Below are 19,523 nucleotides of genomic sequence, written 5' to 3'. Positions count from 1 at the left end.
CAAACCTGGGTTCTCTGCTGGGTGTGAGGAAAAGGATGGTGAGGGTATGTCCACGGATGACTCCTGATGACAGAATAACAACATTTACTGATAAACTGCAATACATTGGTTGTGGGCTCTCTGGGCGAGGTTTGCTTCCACTTGTAATATTCTTAGTGACGACTGAGGTGACTGGTGGATATTAACGTGTTCCCACTGCTGTGCTGACATAACTCGGATCTGCTGCCTCGACGGTGGCACTTCAGCCTCGAACAGATTAACTGCAGCAGCTGGAACCATGTGCTATGGGCCTCTGTTGTGTTGGCGGGTGGGAGGCATGGCAGCCGGACAGGTCACTGCTGTCTGGTGTCCGCAGGCCAGGATCCCCGGCTCCTGCCCCTGTCATGGTGTTTTGTGGTGGCAGTGTTCCAGGACGATGGCGACAGTGTGTTACTACAAAGCATCCACGTGATGACTCCCATAACAGGTGGCTGCTCTGTGAGCACACAGAACACAATTTTTCACGTAACAGTCCACATCTTGCCTATGCATCGTCCACACTCAGCTGGCCAATGAAGCATCACTCCCATCTGTTGTAGCTGCATGAGAGATCTTGTAATTTCTGCAAATTTTGGAGCATACTTATGGTAAAAATTCACTAGCCCCAAATAAGATTGCAATTCCTTTAGCTTTGTGGGTGTTGGAAAATTTTGAACAGTCTCAACTAGGTTTGGATTGGTAAGAATTCCACCCTGCCCAGTAATGTGACTCAAATACCGAACTTCTTGCAATACAAAATGACATTTCTCTAAACTCAATGTTAATCGTGCTGCACGCAGACAATCAAACGCTTGGCGTAACTGCTCCCGATGTTCAGGAATATTCTTTGAATACATAATTGTGTCATCCAGGTACACCATGCACTGTTTTGGTTATAATTCATGTAACACACTATCCAACAAATGCTGAAAGGTTGCCATGGTTATTTAAATTCAAAACACATGGGAATAGATTATCAGGGAATAGATTTTAATGCAGCTACAAAGCGATGGAGATTGTAGATAAAATGTTCTCGGCTAACTTGCAGCATCAAATTTGGATAAAATCCTGAGCTTTTGATGATTTTCTACATGAGCATTGTCTGGGACTAAGTCTGACTGTCATGAAATTGGCGAGGCTCTCACTTTTGTGCCCAGAGGAAGGCATCCGATTGGCTACGTTATGTTGCGAAGATGGTGGGTGCTGATGTCATATTGTGTATGTCTATAAATTATATTTGCACTTGCTGTCCTGTGTCACTTGCAGTGTCACCGTGTACATCAGGAGGTAACTATGAGAAGTATTCCATCACACTCTTTCTTTGTCAAGTGCACACTTCAATGCCTTATAGAAATCAAGCCGTAGTCTAATTTCCAATGCTTCCATTATCACAGAGTACCAATAACTTATTGTGTGACTCTGAATTCTCATACATTCAAACATAATGTTGTGTTTATTTAACTTACTATGATTGGCCACCACCGATTTTTCAAAATTCCTGTATTTAAGGTCCCATTGATATTCACCACAGTGATCAATAATAGTCTGTATTGACTGCTCTGCATAATTGCTACCACACAACAGTTTGCAACATTTCTGTAGTTTTCGAGAGTGGCTGGAAGACTGGTGCGATTCCTTGCCTGTTTAGGACTCGACCCATCTTCCAAGTTCTTGCACCACAGAACTTGTGTGCTGATGCTCCTGGCTTGATTGAACAATATCAGCTCTTGAATTCCTCGATAACATTGACCTAATATAGTGGACAAAATACCCATTACTTCTGAATAACATCATCAGAGGAATAATCTTTGAGCTGAGGTGGTCCTTGCCTGAAATAGTCATGGCTCTGTGTATCAGGGTGTTTATCCTAGCTACTGTCTCAGCCGGCTGGTGAAAGCTACGCTTATTGAGATATAGGTCCATATGCATTTGTTTTCAGTACACAGAATGGTCAACCGGACTACCTGCTTTTCATTCAACCAACACAAGGCGACTTCCCATTCTTTCACGTTCACTGTAAATTTTATGTTTGGATGTACACTGTTCATGTGGTCAATGAGCTGCTGAACTGCCTAACTGTCATGTGACCAGATTAAAATTGTATCATTAATATATCTGAAAGAGCAGAATAGATAGGCGGGGGCACTGCTCGACACTTGGTCATCAGAATCCTCCGTGAAAAGAACAGCTATAGCTGGTGACAGCAGCAAATCCACATTTGTTCCATCAGTTGTTTCACAGTAATTTCAACCATACAAAAAGTAGGCCTACACCATCTCAAAGTGTGTTGAAACAGTTTTAAAATTTCAGGGGAGACATGAATAGCCAATAGTTTTAATTTATTTCTACTTGTACCTACATAAAAAGGGAGACTACATCGTGAGTGACTGGGACTTCACATGGGCCTATCTTAATCTTCTTTATGATATCAGTGAACAGTTTTGTGTTATTAATGTGATGTCTATAGTGCTCAACTACAGTCACCAATAATTTAACCAGCCTGTATGTAGGAGAGCTGATCACTAACATTTGGTCTCACTGGTATGCCATCTTTGTATATTTTCGGCAGATCTTTGTGGAATGGGTTCTCTTGGTCTTAAGTTATTCATAGGTTTGTCAGAATTTTGGCTTTTCTGACAAACTTTGAATAATTTAAATCTAACTTTATGTTTGAACATACGATATTGCTGGCTCGTACATAAAACTATTGGGGCTTTTTGATAAGAGAAACAGTGGAAATTAAACTACCTCTTGATTTTTACAGTGCATGGAAGTGTGCTTTTGACAAAGAAAGAGCACAGAGAAAGACTTATCATAATGTACCGCTTCATGTAAGCAATGGAACTGCAGGTGATGGTGGACAGAAAGTGCAAACATAATTGATGGACACAGGTAGTGCCACCTCAGCATGCACCATCTCCATGACCTATTCTAGCCATATGTCATCCTTGGGTATACAAGTGGAAACCTTACCAGTTTCATGACAGTCAGACTTAATCCCTGACGATGATGGAGGCAGTCATTGAAAACTTGGAATTTTATCCAGATTTGATGTGGCATATTAAACAAGATGTTAATGTGTTATTAAGGTGGCTGCTTCATATAGATTTTGTTTGTAACTGAGCTACAGTTTACAAGTTATTTTAACCCTTAATTTGTCATTTTGTAGAGGATGTACATGACAAAACATATTGTACTCAAACTGAAAACCCCCAGAGTTCTAAAAAAATCCATCATATCTATTTCAGACTTTATTTACCAAGAAGGTTTCAATAAAAAGTGTGATTGTAATATTGTAACATCTTTATGAATGTAAATGTCAATATGTTCACAATTTTGTACAATCTCCAGTGGAAATATTTTTTGGGTGTGTATGTAAATTGCTATGGAGTGGATACTAACTAATGAATTTTTAGCTCAGGGACTGGACAGTATTTAAATTATAAAATATAATTATTCACCACAACTTTACAATTTCTCTCCTGTTCTGATGACTTCTCTCAAACCAAGTGTATTACACTAGTATCATGAATTCTTCCTTGTATCAAAAGCAGCAAAGGAGTCTGTTCCCTAGCTTGTCTCTCAGACAATATTAACTTAGCCAGCAAATATTGCCAGATTATTATTCTTTCCACTCATCTTTAACATGAATGACATGATTGGCTTCTGCAGCAAGATTGTGACGTTTATGCAGTGTGATCAGAAATGAGAGACATTACCCAAACTTACAGACTAATATTTTGTGGTAGTATTCCATTTCCCATTGATGCTCTATAATGTACTTGTCAGACCCTATTACAACCTGAGAATGCTGAAGGTTCCTTCCTGTGTCAGCAGTCTCCTTTAAAATGGTACCATTACCCCTGCCCCTATTTCACAGTATCGCATATTGTAGCCCCACTACTGGAAATATGAGAGATGATACACATCATCTAGTCTGCAAATTCTGTTTACGGGGAAAACACCTAATTTCCTGATTCTGATTATGCCTTTGTATCCTTGCCTCCCAAGATAAATATGTTCAAACTTAATGGATTGCAGTCTGTCCTTGTATATATTTTCAGCTCCTACTATACTTGTGATTTTACATGGCAGTATTTTCTTCTCATTTTCCTCTTCACAACTCTCTTCCACTGAGCGAGGTGGTGCTGTGGTTAGCACACTGGACTCAGATTCAGGACGACGACTGTTCAAATACCCATCTGACCATAAAGATTTGGGTTTTCCGTAATTTCCCTAAATCATTCTAGGAAAATGCAGGGGCACAGCCGATTTCCTTTCATATTCTTCCCTAATCTAAAATTCTCTCTAATGACATCAGTAACCGTACATTAAATGTTGATTTTGATTGAGTCTACAGCTTCTGTTTTGATAGTTATTATTTTTCAGTTTCCCTTGCTTGGTTTCCTTCAGTCCTTGTTTGTATATATTTTTATCATTTATTGTTTTCTGAAATTAGCATTTTTTCTGTTTTTTCACTCTTTCTTATAATTCACCTGCAGTGCATTAATAATATCCTGGAAGTTGGATCTTTACTCTTACAGACCTTGATTTTAGACTCATTACCACCACCACTCTCAACAACAACAACAACAACAACAACAACAATAATAATAATAATGGTTCAAAAAGATGGAAGAAAATGTCTTCTACATATCTGCACAAGCTGTACTTCATTTGTACTCTCTATTGTTAAGTAAATGATCTTGTGTGTTAAACTGCAATTTTTTTTACTTTCATATTTTGAATTTAGGGTAATTTAAAATGTTTTTCAGGATATGAAATATGACTTCAAGATGAGAATTAAATGTTTTGAGTCTCAGTGGAAAGAAAATAAATTTCCAGCAGATTTAAAAGAAAAATTGCTAAGGCTCTCTGAAGGTAAGCTGTGAAATGTATTTTTCATTTCTTTGACGCGATGTGATTAAATTTATGATATTATGCACTGCAATATGTAGTGATGAATATGAATATTCCTCTCTCTCTCTCTCTCTCTCTCTCTCTCTCTCTCTCTCTGTGCGTGTGCGCGTGCGGGTGCGCGTGCGGGTTGAACCATCTGTCACAAATAGAAACAGTTAATAGTTTGCAGTGATTTCAATGTGAATTTATTAAAAGAAATATAATGAACTGGAAGCCTCATTCAACTGTTATAGTCAAATTTGATTAATGAATATTTCAACTCGTGTACAGAAAGATAACAGGACCCTGATTGTTTACATTCTCATAGTGGTCAGACTGAAAAAAATTGGTTAACACCAATGCCCTATGCGTCTGACCATGAGAGACAACTAGTGAAAATGAACTATGTAGCTCTGAGACATGTTAATAGAAAATTTTGAGGTTTATTAATACCAGAATACCATTATTAAAAGCCTGATAAAAGTGAAATAGGATGAGGCACCATAAGAACAGAGATGCTAACGTGGAACTTAGTCTGTTCCATATTAAAGTAATGATGTTACAATGAACTGGTGTGGATCATTGCTAACAAAAGAGGGTGTAAAGTAGTGCAGAACAATTCCTACAATGTTGGAAGTAGAGATAGTTTTGCCACCTAGGTAGGAATCATGCATTCAGACTAACAGTTCAATTTTACTTCTTCTCCTATTTCTTACATATGTAATGTGTTGAGTCAGTCCAATGGTGGGTGCCGAGGAATAGGTGGGTGCCGAGACAGAAAGCAAACTGATTAGAAGCACATGTAATATTTATGTAAAATTATTTACTTAACATTCTTTGGCATGTCCAAATAGTAACCTACACTAGTCCATTACATAGGCACATTCATATAAACAATTACAGTAACAGAGGTACAGACTGGTAACATTGTGAAGGCTCAAAGTGAACTCCACAATTAGAGTGGCTGGCGTCAGTGTGACATCTTCTTAAGGCGGCTTGATGGTGGTGCAGCAGAGGGTGTGTCTACAAGCCAGCCATGGATTAGCAGGGCAGTCACATGTGTTAGTGCCAACCTCTGGATGTAGAATGTTAGGCACGGTGTCACTAGTGTGTGACACCGCATAATGACCTACTTGACATTCATCAAGCATAATTGGTACTTTCAGCAGATGAAACAAGTGTTATAATTTAGTCTGTTGGAGACTCCAACAGAAGACATTGTTAAGTGTCTTTCAAAGAATTAGGAACTGGCTTTCAGGGATTTGCCATTTACATTAGAAAAAAATTGCAGTTCACTAATTAATGTACAACAAATAGAATAACACCGTAAGTTGATGTTGTGCATTAATAGGGTAGAATGTTCCAGATTTTTCTTATTCGTATTGATGAAAACTGGAAGTGAGAAAAGCCTGGTATTGAGCTTCCCAACAGCTAAGTTTAGAAGTGTTTTAGAAACAAATATTTAACATCTTTACATATTTCCACTCGCAAATGTCTTAATTCAACACTTAAGAAGAAATTAGTGAGTGCACAAAAGCAAACAGTGAGAAAAAATACCAAAAATAATTCAACATATATTAGTAATACCCACAAGCACAACACTAGATGAAAAAAAAAAAAAAAAAAAAAAAAAAAAAAAAAAAAAAACTTTTCATAACTCATTACTACAGCTAGAAGTGTTTCAGTTTAATATGCAGCCACAAAAGTATTTGATCTTGTGTCCAACAATTGCACTGTTGCTGTCATCAGAAAATTTTTTTTCCCCTCGTCTAACATTGTCTGGAAAGTCATTAATGTATATCAGATATGTTACTAAGCGCCCATCCCAGAACCTGGGGTGTGGTACCCTGACCTAATTTTCATTGGGCATTGCTGATGATGGGATACTTTTGGAAATGACTGCTCAAAGTATAGTTTAAATATTGTACAGAACTTAGACAATTTTGCTTCTACATTATTTTCTTTTCACACTTCATCCCAGCTTTTGTCTAACAGTACCCCTGAAAAATCTTGAATTTTGGGTTTAGAAAGAGCTCTTTTGTATGTTTGACGGAGACTTGAAACTGTAATGTTTACATGTGTAAAAAACTAGCTTTTGCTTAAAATGTAGCACAAATTACCCAGTTCATGTTCATCCTGTGTTTCATGATGAGAGCACTCGTTGACTTCCAACGAACTTTCAGCATAATTTGAAGCCTTTACTAAGCTTTTTCTCACTTATTACTTAAAGCAAATATTTAACACACTAACGTATTTGTAACCAAATGTTTGAAGCTGTTTTATATGTGGGATTTAGATTCTTTAAAGAATTGGTTGTTTACTGATGGGTCCTCAAATGCTGCCCTTATTGTCTCATCTGTATTAATGTGCATGGGATCTGATAAATGTTTCACTAAAAAATTCACTTTATGTGAAGCTTGTGCTGTCTGCATCCTTTGTGCTTTGTGTTTCAGATGTGATCAAAATTAGTCATGGTCAGTTCCTCGTATTCCTAATTTTTATAGTTTCTTAACAGAATTTTATGGCCAACAGTGTCGGAGGCCTTTGATAGATCTAAAAATATACTTGTGACACATTCATCCTTGTCTAGTACACCAAGTACCACTATTGTAACCTCTACTATAGCTGATTCTGTACTTCTGTTACTCTGGAAACTAAAGTGTGCTTCACTGAGGTGGTTATATTTATTTTACGAGGTGCATTCAAGTTCTAAGGCCTCCGATTTTTTTTATAATTAACTACTCACCTGAAATCGATGAAACTGGCGTTACTTCTCGACGTAATCGCCCTGCAGACGTACACATTTTTCACAACGCTGACGCCATGATTCCACGGCAGCGGCGAAGGCTTCTTTAGGAGTCTGTTTTGACCACTGGAAAATCGCTGAGGCAATAGCAGCGCAGCTGGTGAATGTGCGGCCACGGAGAGTGTCTTTCATTGTTGGAAAAAGCCAAAAGTCACTAGGAGCCAGGTCAGGTGAGTAGGGAGCATGAGGAATCACTTCAAAGTTGTTATCACGAAGAAACTGTTGCGTAACGTTAGCTCGATGTGCGGGTGTGTTGTCTTGGTGAAACAGCACATGCGCAGCCCTTCCGAGACGTTTTTGTTGCAGTGCAGGAAGGAATTTGTTCTTCAAAACATTCTCGTAGGATGCACCTGTTACCGTAGTGCCCTTTGGAATGCAATAGGTAAGGATTACGTCCTCGCTGTCCCAGAACATGGACACCGTCATTTTTTCAGCACTGGCAGTTACCTGACATTTTTTTGGTGGCAGTGAATCTGTGTGCTTCCATTGAGCTGACTGGCGCTTTGTTTCTGGATTGAAAAATGACATCCACATCTCATCCATTGTCACAACCGATGAAAAGAAAGTCCCATTCATGCTGTCGTTGCGCGTCAACATTGCTTGGCAACATGCCACACGGGCAGCCATGTGGTCGTCCGTCAGCATTCGTGGCACCCACCTGGATGACACTTTTTGCATTTTCAGGTAGTCATGCAGGATTGTGTGCACAGAACTCACCGAAATGCGAACTCTGGAGGCGATCTGTTCAACAGTCATTCGGCGATCCCCCAAAACAATTCTCTCCACTTTCTCGATCATGTCGTCAGACCGGCTTGTGCGAGCCCGAGGTTGTTTCGGTTTGTTGTCACACGATGTTCTGCCTTCATTAAACTGTCGCACCCACAAACGCACTTTCGACACATCCATAACTCAATCACCACATGTCTCCTTCAACTGTCGATGAATTTCAATTGGTTTCACACCACGCAAATTCAGAAAACGAATGATTGCACGCTGTTCAAGTAAGGAAAACGTCGCCATTTTAAGTATTTAAAACAGTTCTCATTCTCGCCGCTGGCAGTAAAATTCCATCTGCCGTACGGTGCTGCCATCTCTGGGACGTATTGACAATGAACGCGGCCTCATTTTAAAACAATGCGCATGTTTCTCTCTCTTTCCAGTCTGGAGAAAAAAAAATCGGAGGCCTTAGTACTTGAATGCACCTCGTAGTAATTCATTAGTCTGTCTTCCACAATGAATTCTAGTATTTTTAAGACTGATGATGGCAGGGAGGAGGAGGGGAAGATTAGTGTTTACAGTGAGGTCATTAGAGACAGAGCACGAGCTCGGGTTAGGAAACGATGGGGAAGGAAGTCGGCCATGCCCTTTTGAGGAACTATCCTGAAGTGATTTAGGGAAATCACTGGAAACCTAAATCTAGATGGCCAGACGTGGATTTGAGCTGTCGTCCTCTCAAATGCAAATCCAGTGTGCTAACCATTGTGCCACCTCACTTGGTAACAGCAGAGAAATAAGCCTTTAGTTTACTATATCTTCTGTGTCGCCCCTCTTTAGTAGAGGCACAACTCTTCCCTGTTTCAAATACCCTGGTAAATTACATGAGCTGAAAGACTCATGTTGTTCAATAGGGCTTGTATAATGTGTACACATTTTTTAAATACACTGACCTGCACTTCATCTATGCCTGCTGACTTCTTATTCTTTTTGAATTTTTGTTATGTTTCGCTGATTTCATGCTCTGCAATGCTAACATCATTGTACTTGCCACATAATGTTTTATTGGGACGACATTTTGCTGCGGGAATTTTTGTTGTTGTTTCTCTGCTGTACCTGAAAGATTCATTCAGAAAATTTGGTAGTTTCTGTGTATCATTTATTGACCTACCCATGTCTTTATCTGTAAATGATTGTAAAACAAGAAACAGGGAAACCGAATCCCAACCTTATAGGTCGCTTTACTTTTATTTTCAGCATTTAGTATTGTTTTGTCCTTTACTGACGTTTTTTTGTGGTATGCAACATTTTCCTGTAAATATTTTGTATCTTTGAGAATAATTTTTGAACTCTGACACACTGTGTGTTCTTCTTATGGAACTGAGATATTTCATGGTATGGTGAGTACTTTCTTATACTCATTTTCATTTGTCATTGCTGGTGATTAGGATACTTTTGGAAATGACTGCTCAAACTACAGTTTAAATATTTTGCAGAACTTAGATAATTTTGCTTATACATAATTTTGCTTATACATAATTTTTCTTTACCATAATTTTTCTTTACCATAATTTTTCTTTACCATAATTTTCTTTACCATAATTTTCTTTACCATAATTTCCTTTACCATAATTTCCTTTACCATAATTTCCTTTACCATAATTTTCTTTACCATAATTTTCTTTACACATTTCATCCCAGCTTTGCTCTGACAATACCACTGAAAAATCTTGAATTTTGGGTTTAGAAAGAAATTTTTTGTATGCCTGCTGTGTGATGAGTTTATCCAATGCAAATTTTAATTTTAAGTGGCCAAAGATCATTAACATGTACTACACAGAGTTCCTTGGGTATATTTGTAACAACATAACTGATTACTGAAGTTTTTATTACCTTTGTTGACCATCTCTCGTGCTAAGATTGTGAAGAATGTTAATGACTCTGCTACGGGTTTCATCCACGATATTTGTGTTTATATTTGTCTCAACATAATGTTACTATGTTCTTGGTCATTGAAACTTTATCCAAACCTCAGTTAATTTTTTAGAAAAGGTTTCTCTATTTGAACTAGGTGATTGGTACACACAAGGAATGATCATTCTATTATCTGTTAATTCAGTACCTGCTATGTTAATCACTCAAGAGGTCTTGTGATCTTGAGTCGAGGCCAAATATAAATTGGGTACTACCTCTACTAGGAATATGCCTCCCTGACGTATAATTTACAAGTTCAACAAGTTCTTTGTAGTTTTGTGGATCAGCCCCTATGTTTTCAACTTTGAGATCTAGTTCATTTCTGAAAGCCTTCCATTTTGCTTTAACGAAGTTAAAACAGTATTTGAAAGGTTCACTTTCTACTTGGACAACTCCAGAAACTGTACAAGATATAGGGCAATGTTGTTTTTTTTAACATGGTGAGCAGTGTTCTCAGTGATAAAGATGATATCAGGATTATACCCTCTCTGCAATCTGCTGCTATTAAATGATTTTCTTAGTTTAGAATAAAAAGAAAAAAAGGTTAAGTTTCCCTCTGCCTGTTCAACTTTCTAGTTCTTCCTGATTTTTATCAGTTAAGCTACATCCCCAGTACGTCTCCCAGTACAGTCTTGATGTTTTGGTTATGAAAGTTATTTGGCTTATTGAAGATATGATCAGTGTTAAGTGTTTTGCACACTGATGTAATAGTACACAACTGGCACTCAGTTGTTAAAGCTTTGATGTTGTTTGTCTCTGTGATGCTTGTTGACTTAATCTTTGTATCTGGACTTACAAAGGTAGTACTACCATATTTTTCATGAGGATGTTCTAATACCTCTTCATGTCTTCAATTTTTGGTGTTCAGATGTTTATCCCTTTGTGTGTTTCTTCCAATACTAAAATGTTCCATGAATTTTGTTTGCACTTGTGTGACAGTAAGACTTTTCTCTTGCGGCAGTCCCTCAATATTTAATGAAGTAATCACAATTTTTGGTCTCGAAGAGGTCCACTTTTGTGAATTTGCCAGTTTTCTCCGATCTTTCTCGGTGGTAGAAAGATTAGCCGTTGATACTTGTTCAACTTTTCCAAGATATGCCTGATTCTGTTCTCTCTACAGCAGTCATTTGCAGAGGCTCCTTCCATGTAATGCAAGCCGGCACTTATGAGGTCTTTCCAAAAAAATTCCAGAACACTTGTAATTTTGCACCATTGGTGTGTTGGAGCGAAATGTGATTGGCATCTCTGCACACACCTGTGTTTAATGTGTAACTGCTGGGCATTTCATTGTTGTATGTCTGTTAGTTATTGTTCAATGCTGTATTGAGTAGAATGTTGTGTTGCACAGTTTGCGAATTTAGAGATGGCTGAGTTAGAGGAGCAATGCTTCTGCATTAAATTTTGTGTGAAACTCAAGAAACCCTTTACAAAGAGACACCAAATGAAGCAGGAAGCCTACGGTGATGAGTGCTTAAGCTGTACTCAGTGTTAAGAACAATTCACGTGGTTTAAAAATGGCCAGAGAGAAGTTCCCAAAGATGACCCTCATTGAGGACGCCCATCGATCTCTACTGACGATGCTCGTGTCAGAAATGTCAACGAAATTGTGCATGCAAATTGAAGACTAATGGTCAAAGAGATTGCAGAAGAAAACATTTCAGTCGGATCATATCATGAAATTGTTACACAGCGTCTTGGAATGCATTGCGTGGCTGCTAAGTTCGTCCCACAGTTCATGAGCCAAGACCAGAAAGACTTTCGCCTCGCAATCTGTGAAGAGCTTCTGGAGTGCGCAAATGAGAAAAAGGTCTTCCTTAAGAGAATCTAACTGGTGAGACATGGGTCTACTGTTACGATGTTGAAAGGCAAAGATTTGCGACAGTGGTCGACAGAAAAGAAAATTCTCAGACAGCATTTCCAGCAAGAGCACTGCTTTTGAAAGTGGAAACGCCATTGGGAGCAGTGTATTGATTGTGGAGGAGAGTATTTCAAAGGAGACTGTGCACAATAAGTAAAAGGTAAGTGTAGAAAAATTTTGTGGATATAGTTCCAGAAGTTTTTGAACAGACCTCATACTTGTGTCCTCCTGTTAAACACTGCCGCTGTACTGCTGCTAACAATGTTTCCCTTTGTCAGTGCAGACATCGAACTGCCGTTCTAGTCTCTACCAGTACTTCTGATACCACTTGTAGAGGCTGTGGTGTGACATTAGCTTTCCTCACTGGGCAGCGTAGCTCCGTCAGGAGTGGGCGTGACAAATTGGTACGCCTATTATGAATGTAGGCAGTGTCCCAGCTGTGCCGATTGACGAGAGCATAGACATCTGCAGTGCAAACACCAGTCCAGTGTTTAGCTGGCAGCGTCTGATGGTGTCAGGCACCAATTGGCTTGGTGGCTGTGAGGGCCTCAGATCAACCCTCAGCCTAGAAGTGCTGTGGCTGGATCCTCAAGTAGGCAGTCCTATCAGGGTGACAGTGTATCAGTGGCGGCCTCACTGCTGAAGCCAACACTACAGCAGGTACTGACTTCATGACTCATTGATTTGGTGCCCAGCCTGGCCACATAGTCAATAGTTATGTGCCAAAGCAGATTTGTTGTGTGTTGGCTACCACTAATGTCACATATGCTGCATGCAGAATCATTGCTGGTTACAGTAAGTCTCTGGTCACAAACTGGGCAGTGTGGCATAATGCTGCACAAGCTTTCTTATAGCAACTAGCCCTTGCGTGTACCTTGCAAACAAAGTTTACGTGGTTAATAGACAGATGCTGCACACAACTTCTCTCCCTTAGGTTACGTTCATATCTGTGGTGTCAAAGGGGCATCCAGCACAAAGTTAAATAATAAAATAAAGTTTGCCAATTCCTGGAAAAGCAGACATGTAATAGACAGTATAAACACTGGGAAAAAGAAAGGTGTGCTTGTTAACTGGCCACTTGATCATAGCACTGTGCTGCAGCAAACTAAGGCAACATGTCCTCATTTATCACGTGCTGAACAATGAGCCCAGTGATGTGAATGTTTAACATTCGCAGTAAAGGTTTAGATATAATTGTAACTTGGAGTACTTGCAAGACAATCATGACAGACATGAATACATAGTCACTGATAGTGTTTGTGAGGATTTACAGTGCTGTGATGGTATAGTGTCTGGGCTACCTCTGGAATCAATTATGTTAGTTGGTCATCTGGTTGTTTGGTTTCAGACACTTGGGTTGTCACTATTACATTGCACAGTCTGAGATATCTCGGGTTTTCTTTCAAACATCAGTTTCAAACTTTGCTGCTGCATTTTGAATCGATGTTCTGACATAAGGCAGGTTGCACAGATTTGCAACAAAGTCGCAAAATCAGTCATCTGTTCCTGATAAGAATAACATGATTGATTGACATTGATGGAGATGGTGATGTTATATGATATTTGTGAGTGCAATAGATTTCCAGGAAATTACATAGTTATCCAAGTGGCATTTTTTTAGGATCTACTTCCTAAAAAGGCGGCAAATTTTCGACTCTATGTACAACAAGAAAAAGCCGCATAGTGATCTTCTACCTTTAGAACAACTAAATGTTACTTGACATGGTATGTATAAAATTCTAAATTTTCTTTGGCAACAGTAAATGAGGCAAATCATGTTGGGGATTGTTAGCTTGTGTATGTTGTAGCTGTAGTGCTGTATTGGCTACTACTACTACTACTACTACTACTACTACTACTACTACTACTGCTTAGCTGGGAGTTGCTTCTGTTGGTGTTTATGCTGAATCTGTTATCACTTTAAAAATTCCAATATAGTTGACTCTACAATGAAGTAGTGAAAGATGCGCATATGAAATCCAACCTCATCACCACCAAAAACCCTTGGCTGGGATGAAACACAATTTGTTAATGAATAGTATTGTAGCTAGTGTTTAACATTAGAAAGTAAAAAAACATCAAGCTCACCCAAGCTGTTGAATTTTCAGCCCTAGTAGGTCAATAGAGCACAAAATCATGTTATTAAAACTTTCCACAGAAAATTGAGATCTCTTATTTAGCTGTCGGAGTAGGCACTTCATGAGTAAGAACAAGGTAGCATTTAGCAGCAGGTACTCAAGAAGACCCCACCAGTGGTTGCCTGCCGTTACATACGTGCAGTGAAAATGGGCTCCATCCAAAGAATATACTGTGCCTGTGGCGGCACTTTGTGAACATGATGACCTTTGCACCTTTTGTTCCATTATTGGTTCCAAGTTACAGATCTTGGTGTCTGACTTAAACATGATACTTGACACTTCAGTTAATGATCCCAGAACACACTAGAAGAATATTCTGCAGATAGTAATACTGCTGTTACTTGGGTTGCTTTTCTGATGCTTTTAGTCTCATTCATCAATATTCTTCAGATTGATGAAATGGAAAAGATGAAAAATTACTCTGTCGTCAGTCAATGGCTGTCAGATTCTGTGTGGCTGTGCAAACTGGTAATTCTTTTATCACTGTGTCGTTTTAGCTTAGTTGCAAGAACAAGTATCTAGCTCATGAGCTGTGTGTGCATGATGGTTTACTAAGATAGCTGTTAAATATTGGTATGAATGATTTGTTTTGATGGTGATCCATTTTACTGTAGCATCTCCATGGGTGTTGCACACCATCATAATTAACATATGAATCTGCATATACATGGTTACTCTACAGTGCATACTTAAGTGCATGACAGAGGGTTCATTGAAACACCTTCACACACTCTCTCTCTCTCTCTACCATTCTCTTCTTGAACAGCATGCAAGAAAAACGAACACTTAAATCTTTCCTTGTGAACTCTGATTTTTCTTGTTTTATTGCAATGATAATTTTTCCCTCTGTAGGTGGGCATAAACAGAATATTTTCACATTTGGAGGAGAAAGCTGGTGATTGAAATTTCATGAAAAGATCTCACTACAATGAAAAACGCCTGTGTTTGAATGATTGCCACCCCAACTCACTTATCATATCCCTGACACAACCTCCCCTATTTTGCAATAATACAAAATGAGCTGTTCTTCTTCAAACTGTTTGGATGTCCTACATCAATCCTACCTGGTAAGGATCCCAAACTGTGCAGCAATACTCCAGAAGAGGACAGACAAGCATAGTGTAGGCAATCTGTTTAGTAGATCTGTTGTAGCTTCCAAGTGTCCTGCCAATAAAACACAGCCTGTAGCTTGCCGTCCCCACAGCATTCTCTGTGTGTTCATTCCATTTCAGGTTATTAATAGTCCCCAGGTATTTAGTTAAATTGATAGCCTTCCGATTTGTGTGATTTATCATGTAACCAAACAATTACTGTTAGTAGTCATGTGCTCTGACCTCTCTCTTCTTATGGTTTAGATTCAATTACCACTTTTCATGCCATACAGATATCTTGTCTAAATCGTTTTGCGATTGGTTTTGATCTTCTGATGACATTGCTTGATTGTTTGCAGATGATGCTATCATTTACAATGTAGGTATGTTGTTCACATAGTCTCCCAAATTGTGAATATAGATGGGGAACATCTGAGGGTGTACAACACTTCCTCGGGGACACCAGATATCACTTCTGTTTTACTCAGTGGCTTTCCATCAATTACTATGAACTGTGATCTTTCTGACAGGAAATCATGAATCCATTTGCACAATGGAGATGATATTCCATAGGCAGGCAGTTTGATTAGAAGCAGCTTGTGAGGAACGGTGTGAAAAACGTTCTGGAAATCTAGAAATATGGAATCAATTTGAGATCCCCTGTCGATAGTACTCAATACTTCATGTGACTACGGAGATAGTTGTTTCATAAGAACAGCATTTTCTGAATCCATGCTGACTACATGTCAATAGATTGTTCTCTTAAAGGTAATTAACAATGTTTTAACGAAATACATATTCCAAAATCTTACTGCAAATGTAGGGGAGTGATATGGGTCTATAATTCAATGGATTACTTCTATTTTCTTTCTTGGGTATTCTTGTGGCATTGGCAACTTTCCTGTCTTTAGGTATGGATCTATCGCTAATCGAGCAGTTGTAGGTGATTACTAAGTATGGAGCTGTTATATAAACATACTCTGAAAGGAAACTTATTGGTGTACACACTGTACTGGAAGACTTTCCTATATTAAGTAATTTAAGTTTCTTTGCTACTCTGAGGGTATCCACTTCTAAATTACTTATATTTGCAGCTGTTTTTGTTTCAAATTCTGGAATATTTATTTTGCTGTCTTTGACAAAGGAATTTTGGAAAACTGTGTTTTGTAACTCTGCTTTTGTGGCACTGTCATCGGTAATATTACCATTACTGTCGCACAGTAAAGATTTTGATTGTGTCTTGCTGCTGGTGTACTTTACATATGACTTGAATCTCGTTGCTTTTCTGCCAGATTCTGAGATAGTGTTTCATTGTGGAAACTATTAAAATCAGCTCACATTGAAGTCCACACTAAATTTTGAACTTCTGTAAAACATCGTCAGTTGTGGAGATAAATCTTATAAATCCCACTTGATGTTTTTTGATGCTTCTGCAACAGAGTTCTGGCCTGTTTTATGTATCAGGAGATCTGTCCCATCAGTTATTAATTCATTTGGACTAAATTTCTCAGTTGCTGTTGATACTATTTCTTTGAATTTATACCACATCTGGTCTACTCATACATAGTTCGGAAGGAATGGAGACTCTCTCTTAGGAAGCTGGTAAACAGATTTTTATCTGCTGTTTCACATAGATATAGTTTACATTTATTTTTGGTGGATTTGGTTTATACACTGTGATCAAAAGCACCCAGACACCTGGCTGGAAAAAACAAAAAAAAAAACCCTACAAGTTCGTGGTGCCCTCCATTGGTAATGCTGGAATTCAGTATGGTGTTGGCACACCCTTAGCCTTGATGATAGCTTCCATTCTCGCAGGCATACTTTGTCAAGTGCTGGAAGGTTTCTTGGAGTATGTCAACCCATTCTTCACAGAGTGCTGCACTGAGGAGAGGAATCAATGTTGGTTGGTGAGGTCTGGCAAAAAGACGGCATTCCAAAGCATCTCAAAGGTGTTCTATACAATTCAGATCAGGACTCTGTGCAGGCCAGTCCATTATAGGGATGTTATTGTCGTGTAACCACTCCACCACAGCCCGTGCATTATGAACAGGTGCTCGATCATTTTGAAAGATGCAGTCGCCATCCCTGAAATGCACTTCAACAGTGGGAAGCAAGAAGGTGCTTAAAACATCAGTGTAAGCCTGTGCTGTGATAGTGCCATGCAAAGCAACAAAGTGTGCATGGCCCCCCTCCATGAAAAACATGATCACACCATAACACCACCACCTCCAAATTTCACTGTTGCCCTACACACGCTGGCAGTTGACATTCACCAGTCATTCGCCATACCCACACCCTGCCATCAGATCGCAACATTGCATATCGTGAATCGTCACTCCACATAAGGTTTTTCCACTGTTCAATCGTCCAATGTTTATGCTCCTTATGCCAAGCGAGGCGTCGTTTGGCAATTACTGGTGTGATGTGTGGGTTATGAGCAGCCGCTCGACCACGAAATCAAAGTTTTCTCACCTGCCGCCTAACTGTCATAGTACTTGCAGTGGATCCTGATGCAGTTTGGAATTTCTGTGTGACGGTCTAGATAGATGTCTGCCTATTATACATTACGACCCTCTTCAACTGTCGGCAGTCTCTGTCCGTCAACTGACGAAGTCGGTCTGTACGCTTTTGTGCTGCACATGTCCTTTCATGTTTCCACTTCACTATCACATTGGAAACAGTGGACCGAGGGATGTTTAGAGTGTGGAAATCTCACGTACATACGTATGACACAAGTGACACCCAATCGGCTGACCACGTTTGAAGCCTGTGTGTTTCACGGAGTGTCGCATTCTGCTTTCTCGCAATGTCTAATGACTACTGAGGTCGCTGATATGGAGTATTTGGTGTCTGGACACCTTTGATCACATAGTGTATGCTACTCAGTCTTGCTGCAATGACCTTGTGGTCACTAATCCCTGTATCCGTCATGATACTTCCTATTTGCTCTGGATTGTTTGTTGCCATGAGGGAAACAGTGTTGTCACAACCATTTGCACTTTGAGTTGGTTCCTGAACTATTTACTCAAAATAATTTTTGGAGAAAGCATTTAGCATAATTTCGGATGACATTTTATGCCTGGCACTAAATTTAAACACATATTTTCACCAACATATTGATGGTAGATTGAAGCCACCACCAACTATAATTTTATGAATAGGATACCTGTTTGAAATGAGAATCACATGCTCTTTAAACCTTTGAGCAGCTGTCTTGTGAAAGGAAGTTTTTAATATGCAGTTTCCACATTGGTTATTTTTAAATTTGTCATTTTTCTTGCTACAATGTGCTTTCATAAATATCTGAATCGATTCAGAAGTACTGTCACTCCTCGCCGAAAAGTTTATAACATCTTTTTTAAAACTCAGGTAAATAAGTGAATTGTCTGTGAGAGTAAAAATGATCACATATCTGTTATGGCTCATTTTTTATATATTTTGACAGGCAACCTGTGTTAGAAGTATGTGATAACAAGCATAATACTTTCGCCAAACACGGCATGAATTTGATATCACTGCAAAACTGTGAATTCTTGTCAGTGAAAGAATCTTAGACTGCGAACAATATCTTTGCTGGAAATATGTTAAAGGATTTTACTTAGTATGAATGACTGAAAAGGAGTATACCTTAGGCAGGTTGATAATTTCAACCAAAACAGCAAGTTAATAAGCTTTCTTGTCTGTCTCTAACTAAAGCTAATGCCCAGATGTTCACAAAAACACAACCTATGTCCCTTGCCATACTAATGTGTTCAATGATTGTTGCTCTGCAGGGTACAACCATCAAATAATGTTGAGATGCATTTGTGGAGACTAGGCAGATGTGAAATTTCATTGCACAGTCAAGTCTCATCTATCATGAGAAATTTTAGGCAAAATGTGTGATTTACTCAGTGGGTGTATCTTCAGGGGGAAGTGGACCTATCAGACTATTTACTTGAGGTTGTTTAGTAGAAACCATGGAAAGGAAATCAGGATGGCCAGGCAGCAATTTCAAACACATTCCTTCGAACTATGAGTGC

General features: G+C 39.0%; 1 protein-coding gene across 1 annotated transcript in view; it reads left to right on the top strand.

Annotated features, from left to right (window-relative positions):
• The window catches only part of LOC126184630 (steroid receptor RNA activator 1), a 54,182-nt gene that overhangs the window by 31,583 nt on the left and 3,076 nt on the right, over window positions 1-19,523 (top strand). Inside the window, exon 3 of the mRNA XM_049927102.1 lies at window positions 4,794-4,899. Within this exon, the coding sequence (XP_049783059.1) occupies window positions 4,794-4,899 (106 nt within the window). The remainder of the gene's footprint in view (window positions 1-4,793; window positions 4,900-19,523) is intronic.

Source organism: Schistocerca cancellata, chromosome 4 (genome assembly GCF_023864275.1).
Source record: "Schistocerca cancellata isolate TAMUIC-IGC-003103 chromosome 4, iqSchCanc2.1, whole genome shotgun sequence".
NCBI classification, from domain to species: Eukaryota; Metazoa; Arthropoda; class Insecta; order Orthoptera; family Acrididae; genus Schistocerca; species Schistocerca cancellata.
The sequence above is the reverse complement of the archived record's forward strand: the minus strand, read 5'-3'. Positions and strand labels throughout refer to the sequence as shown.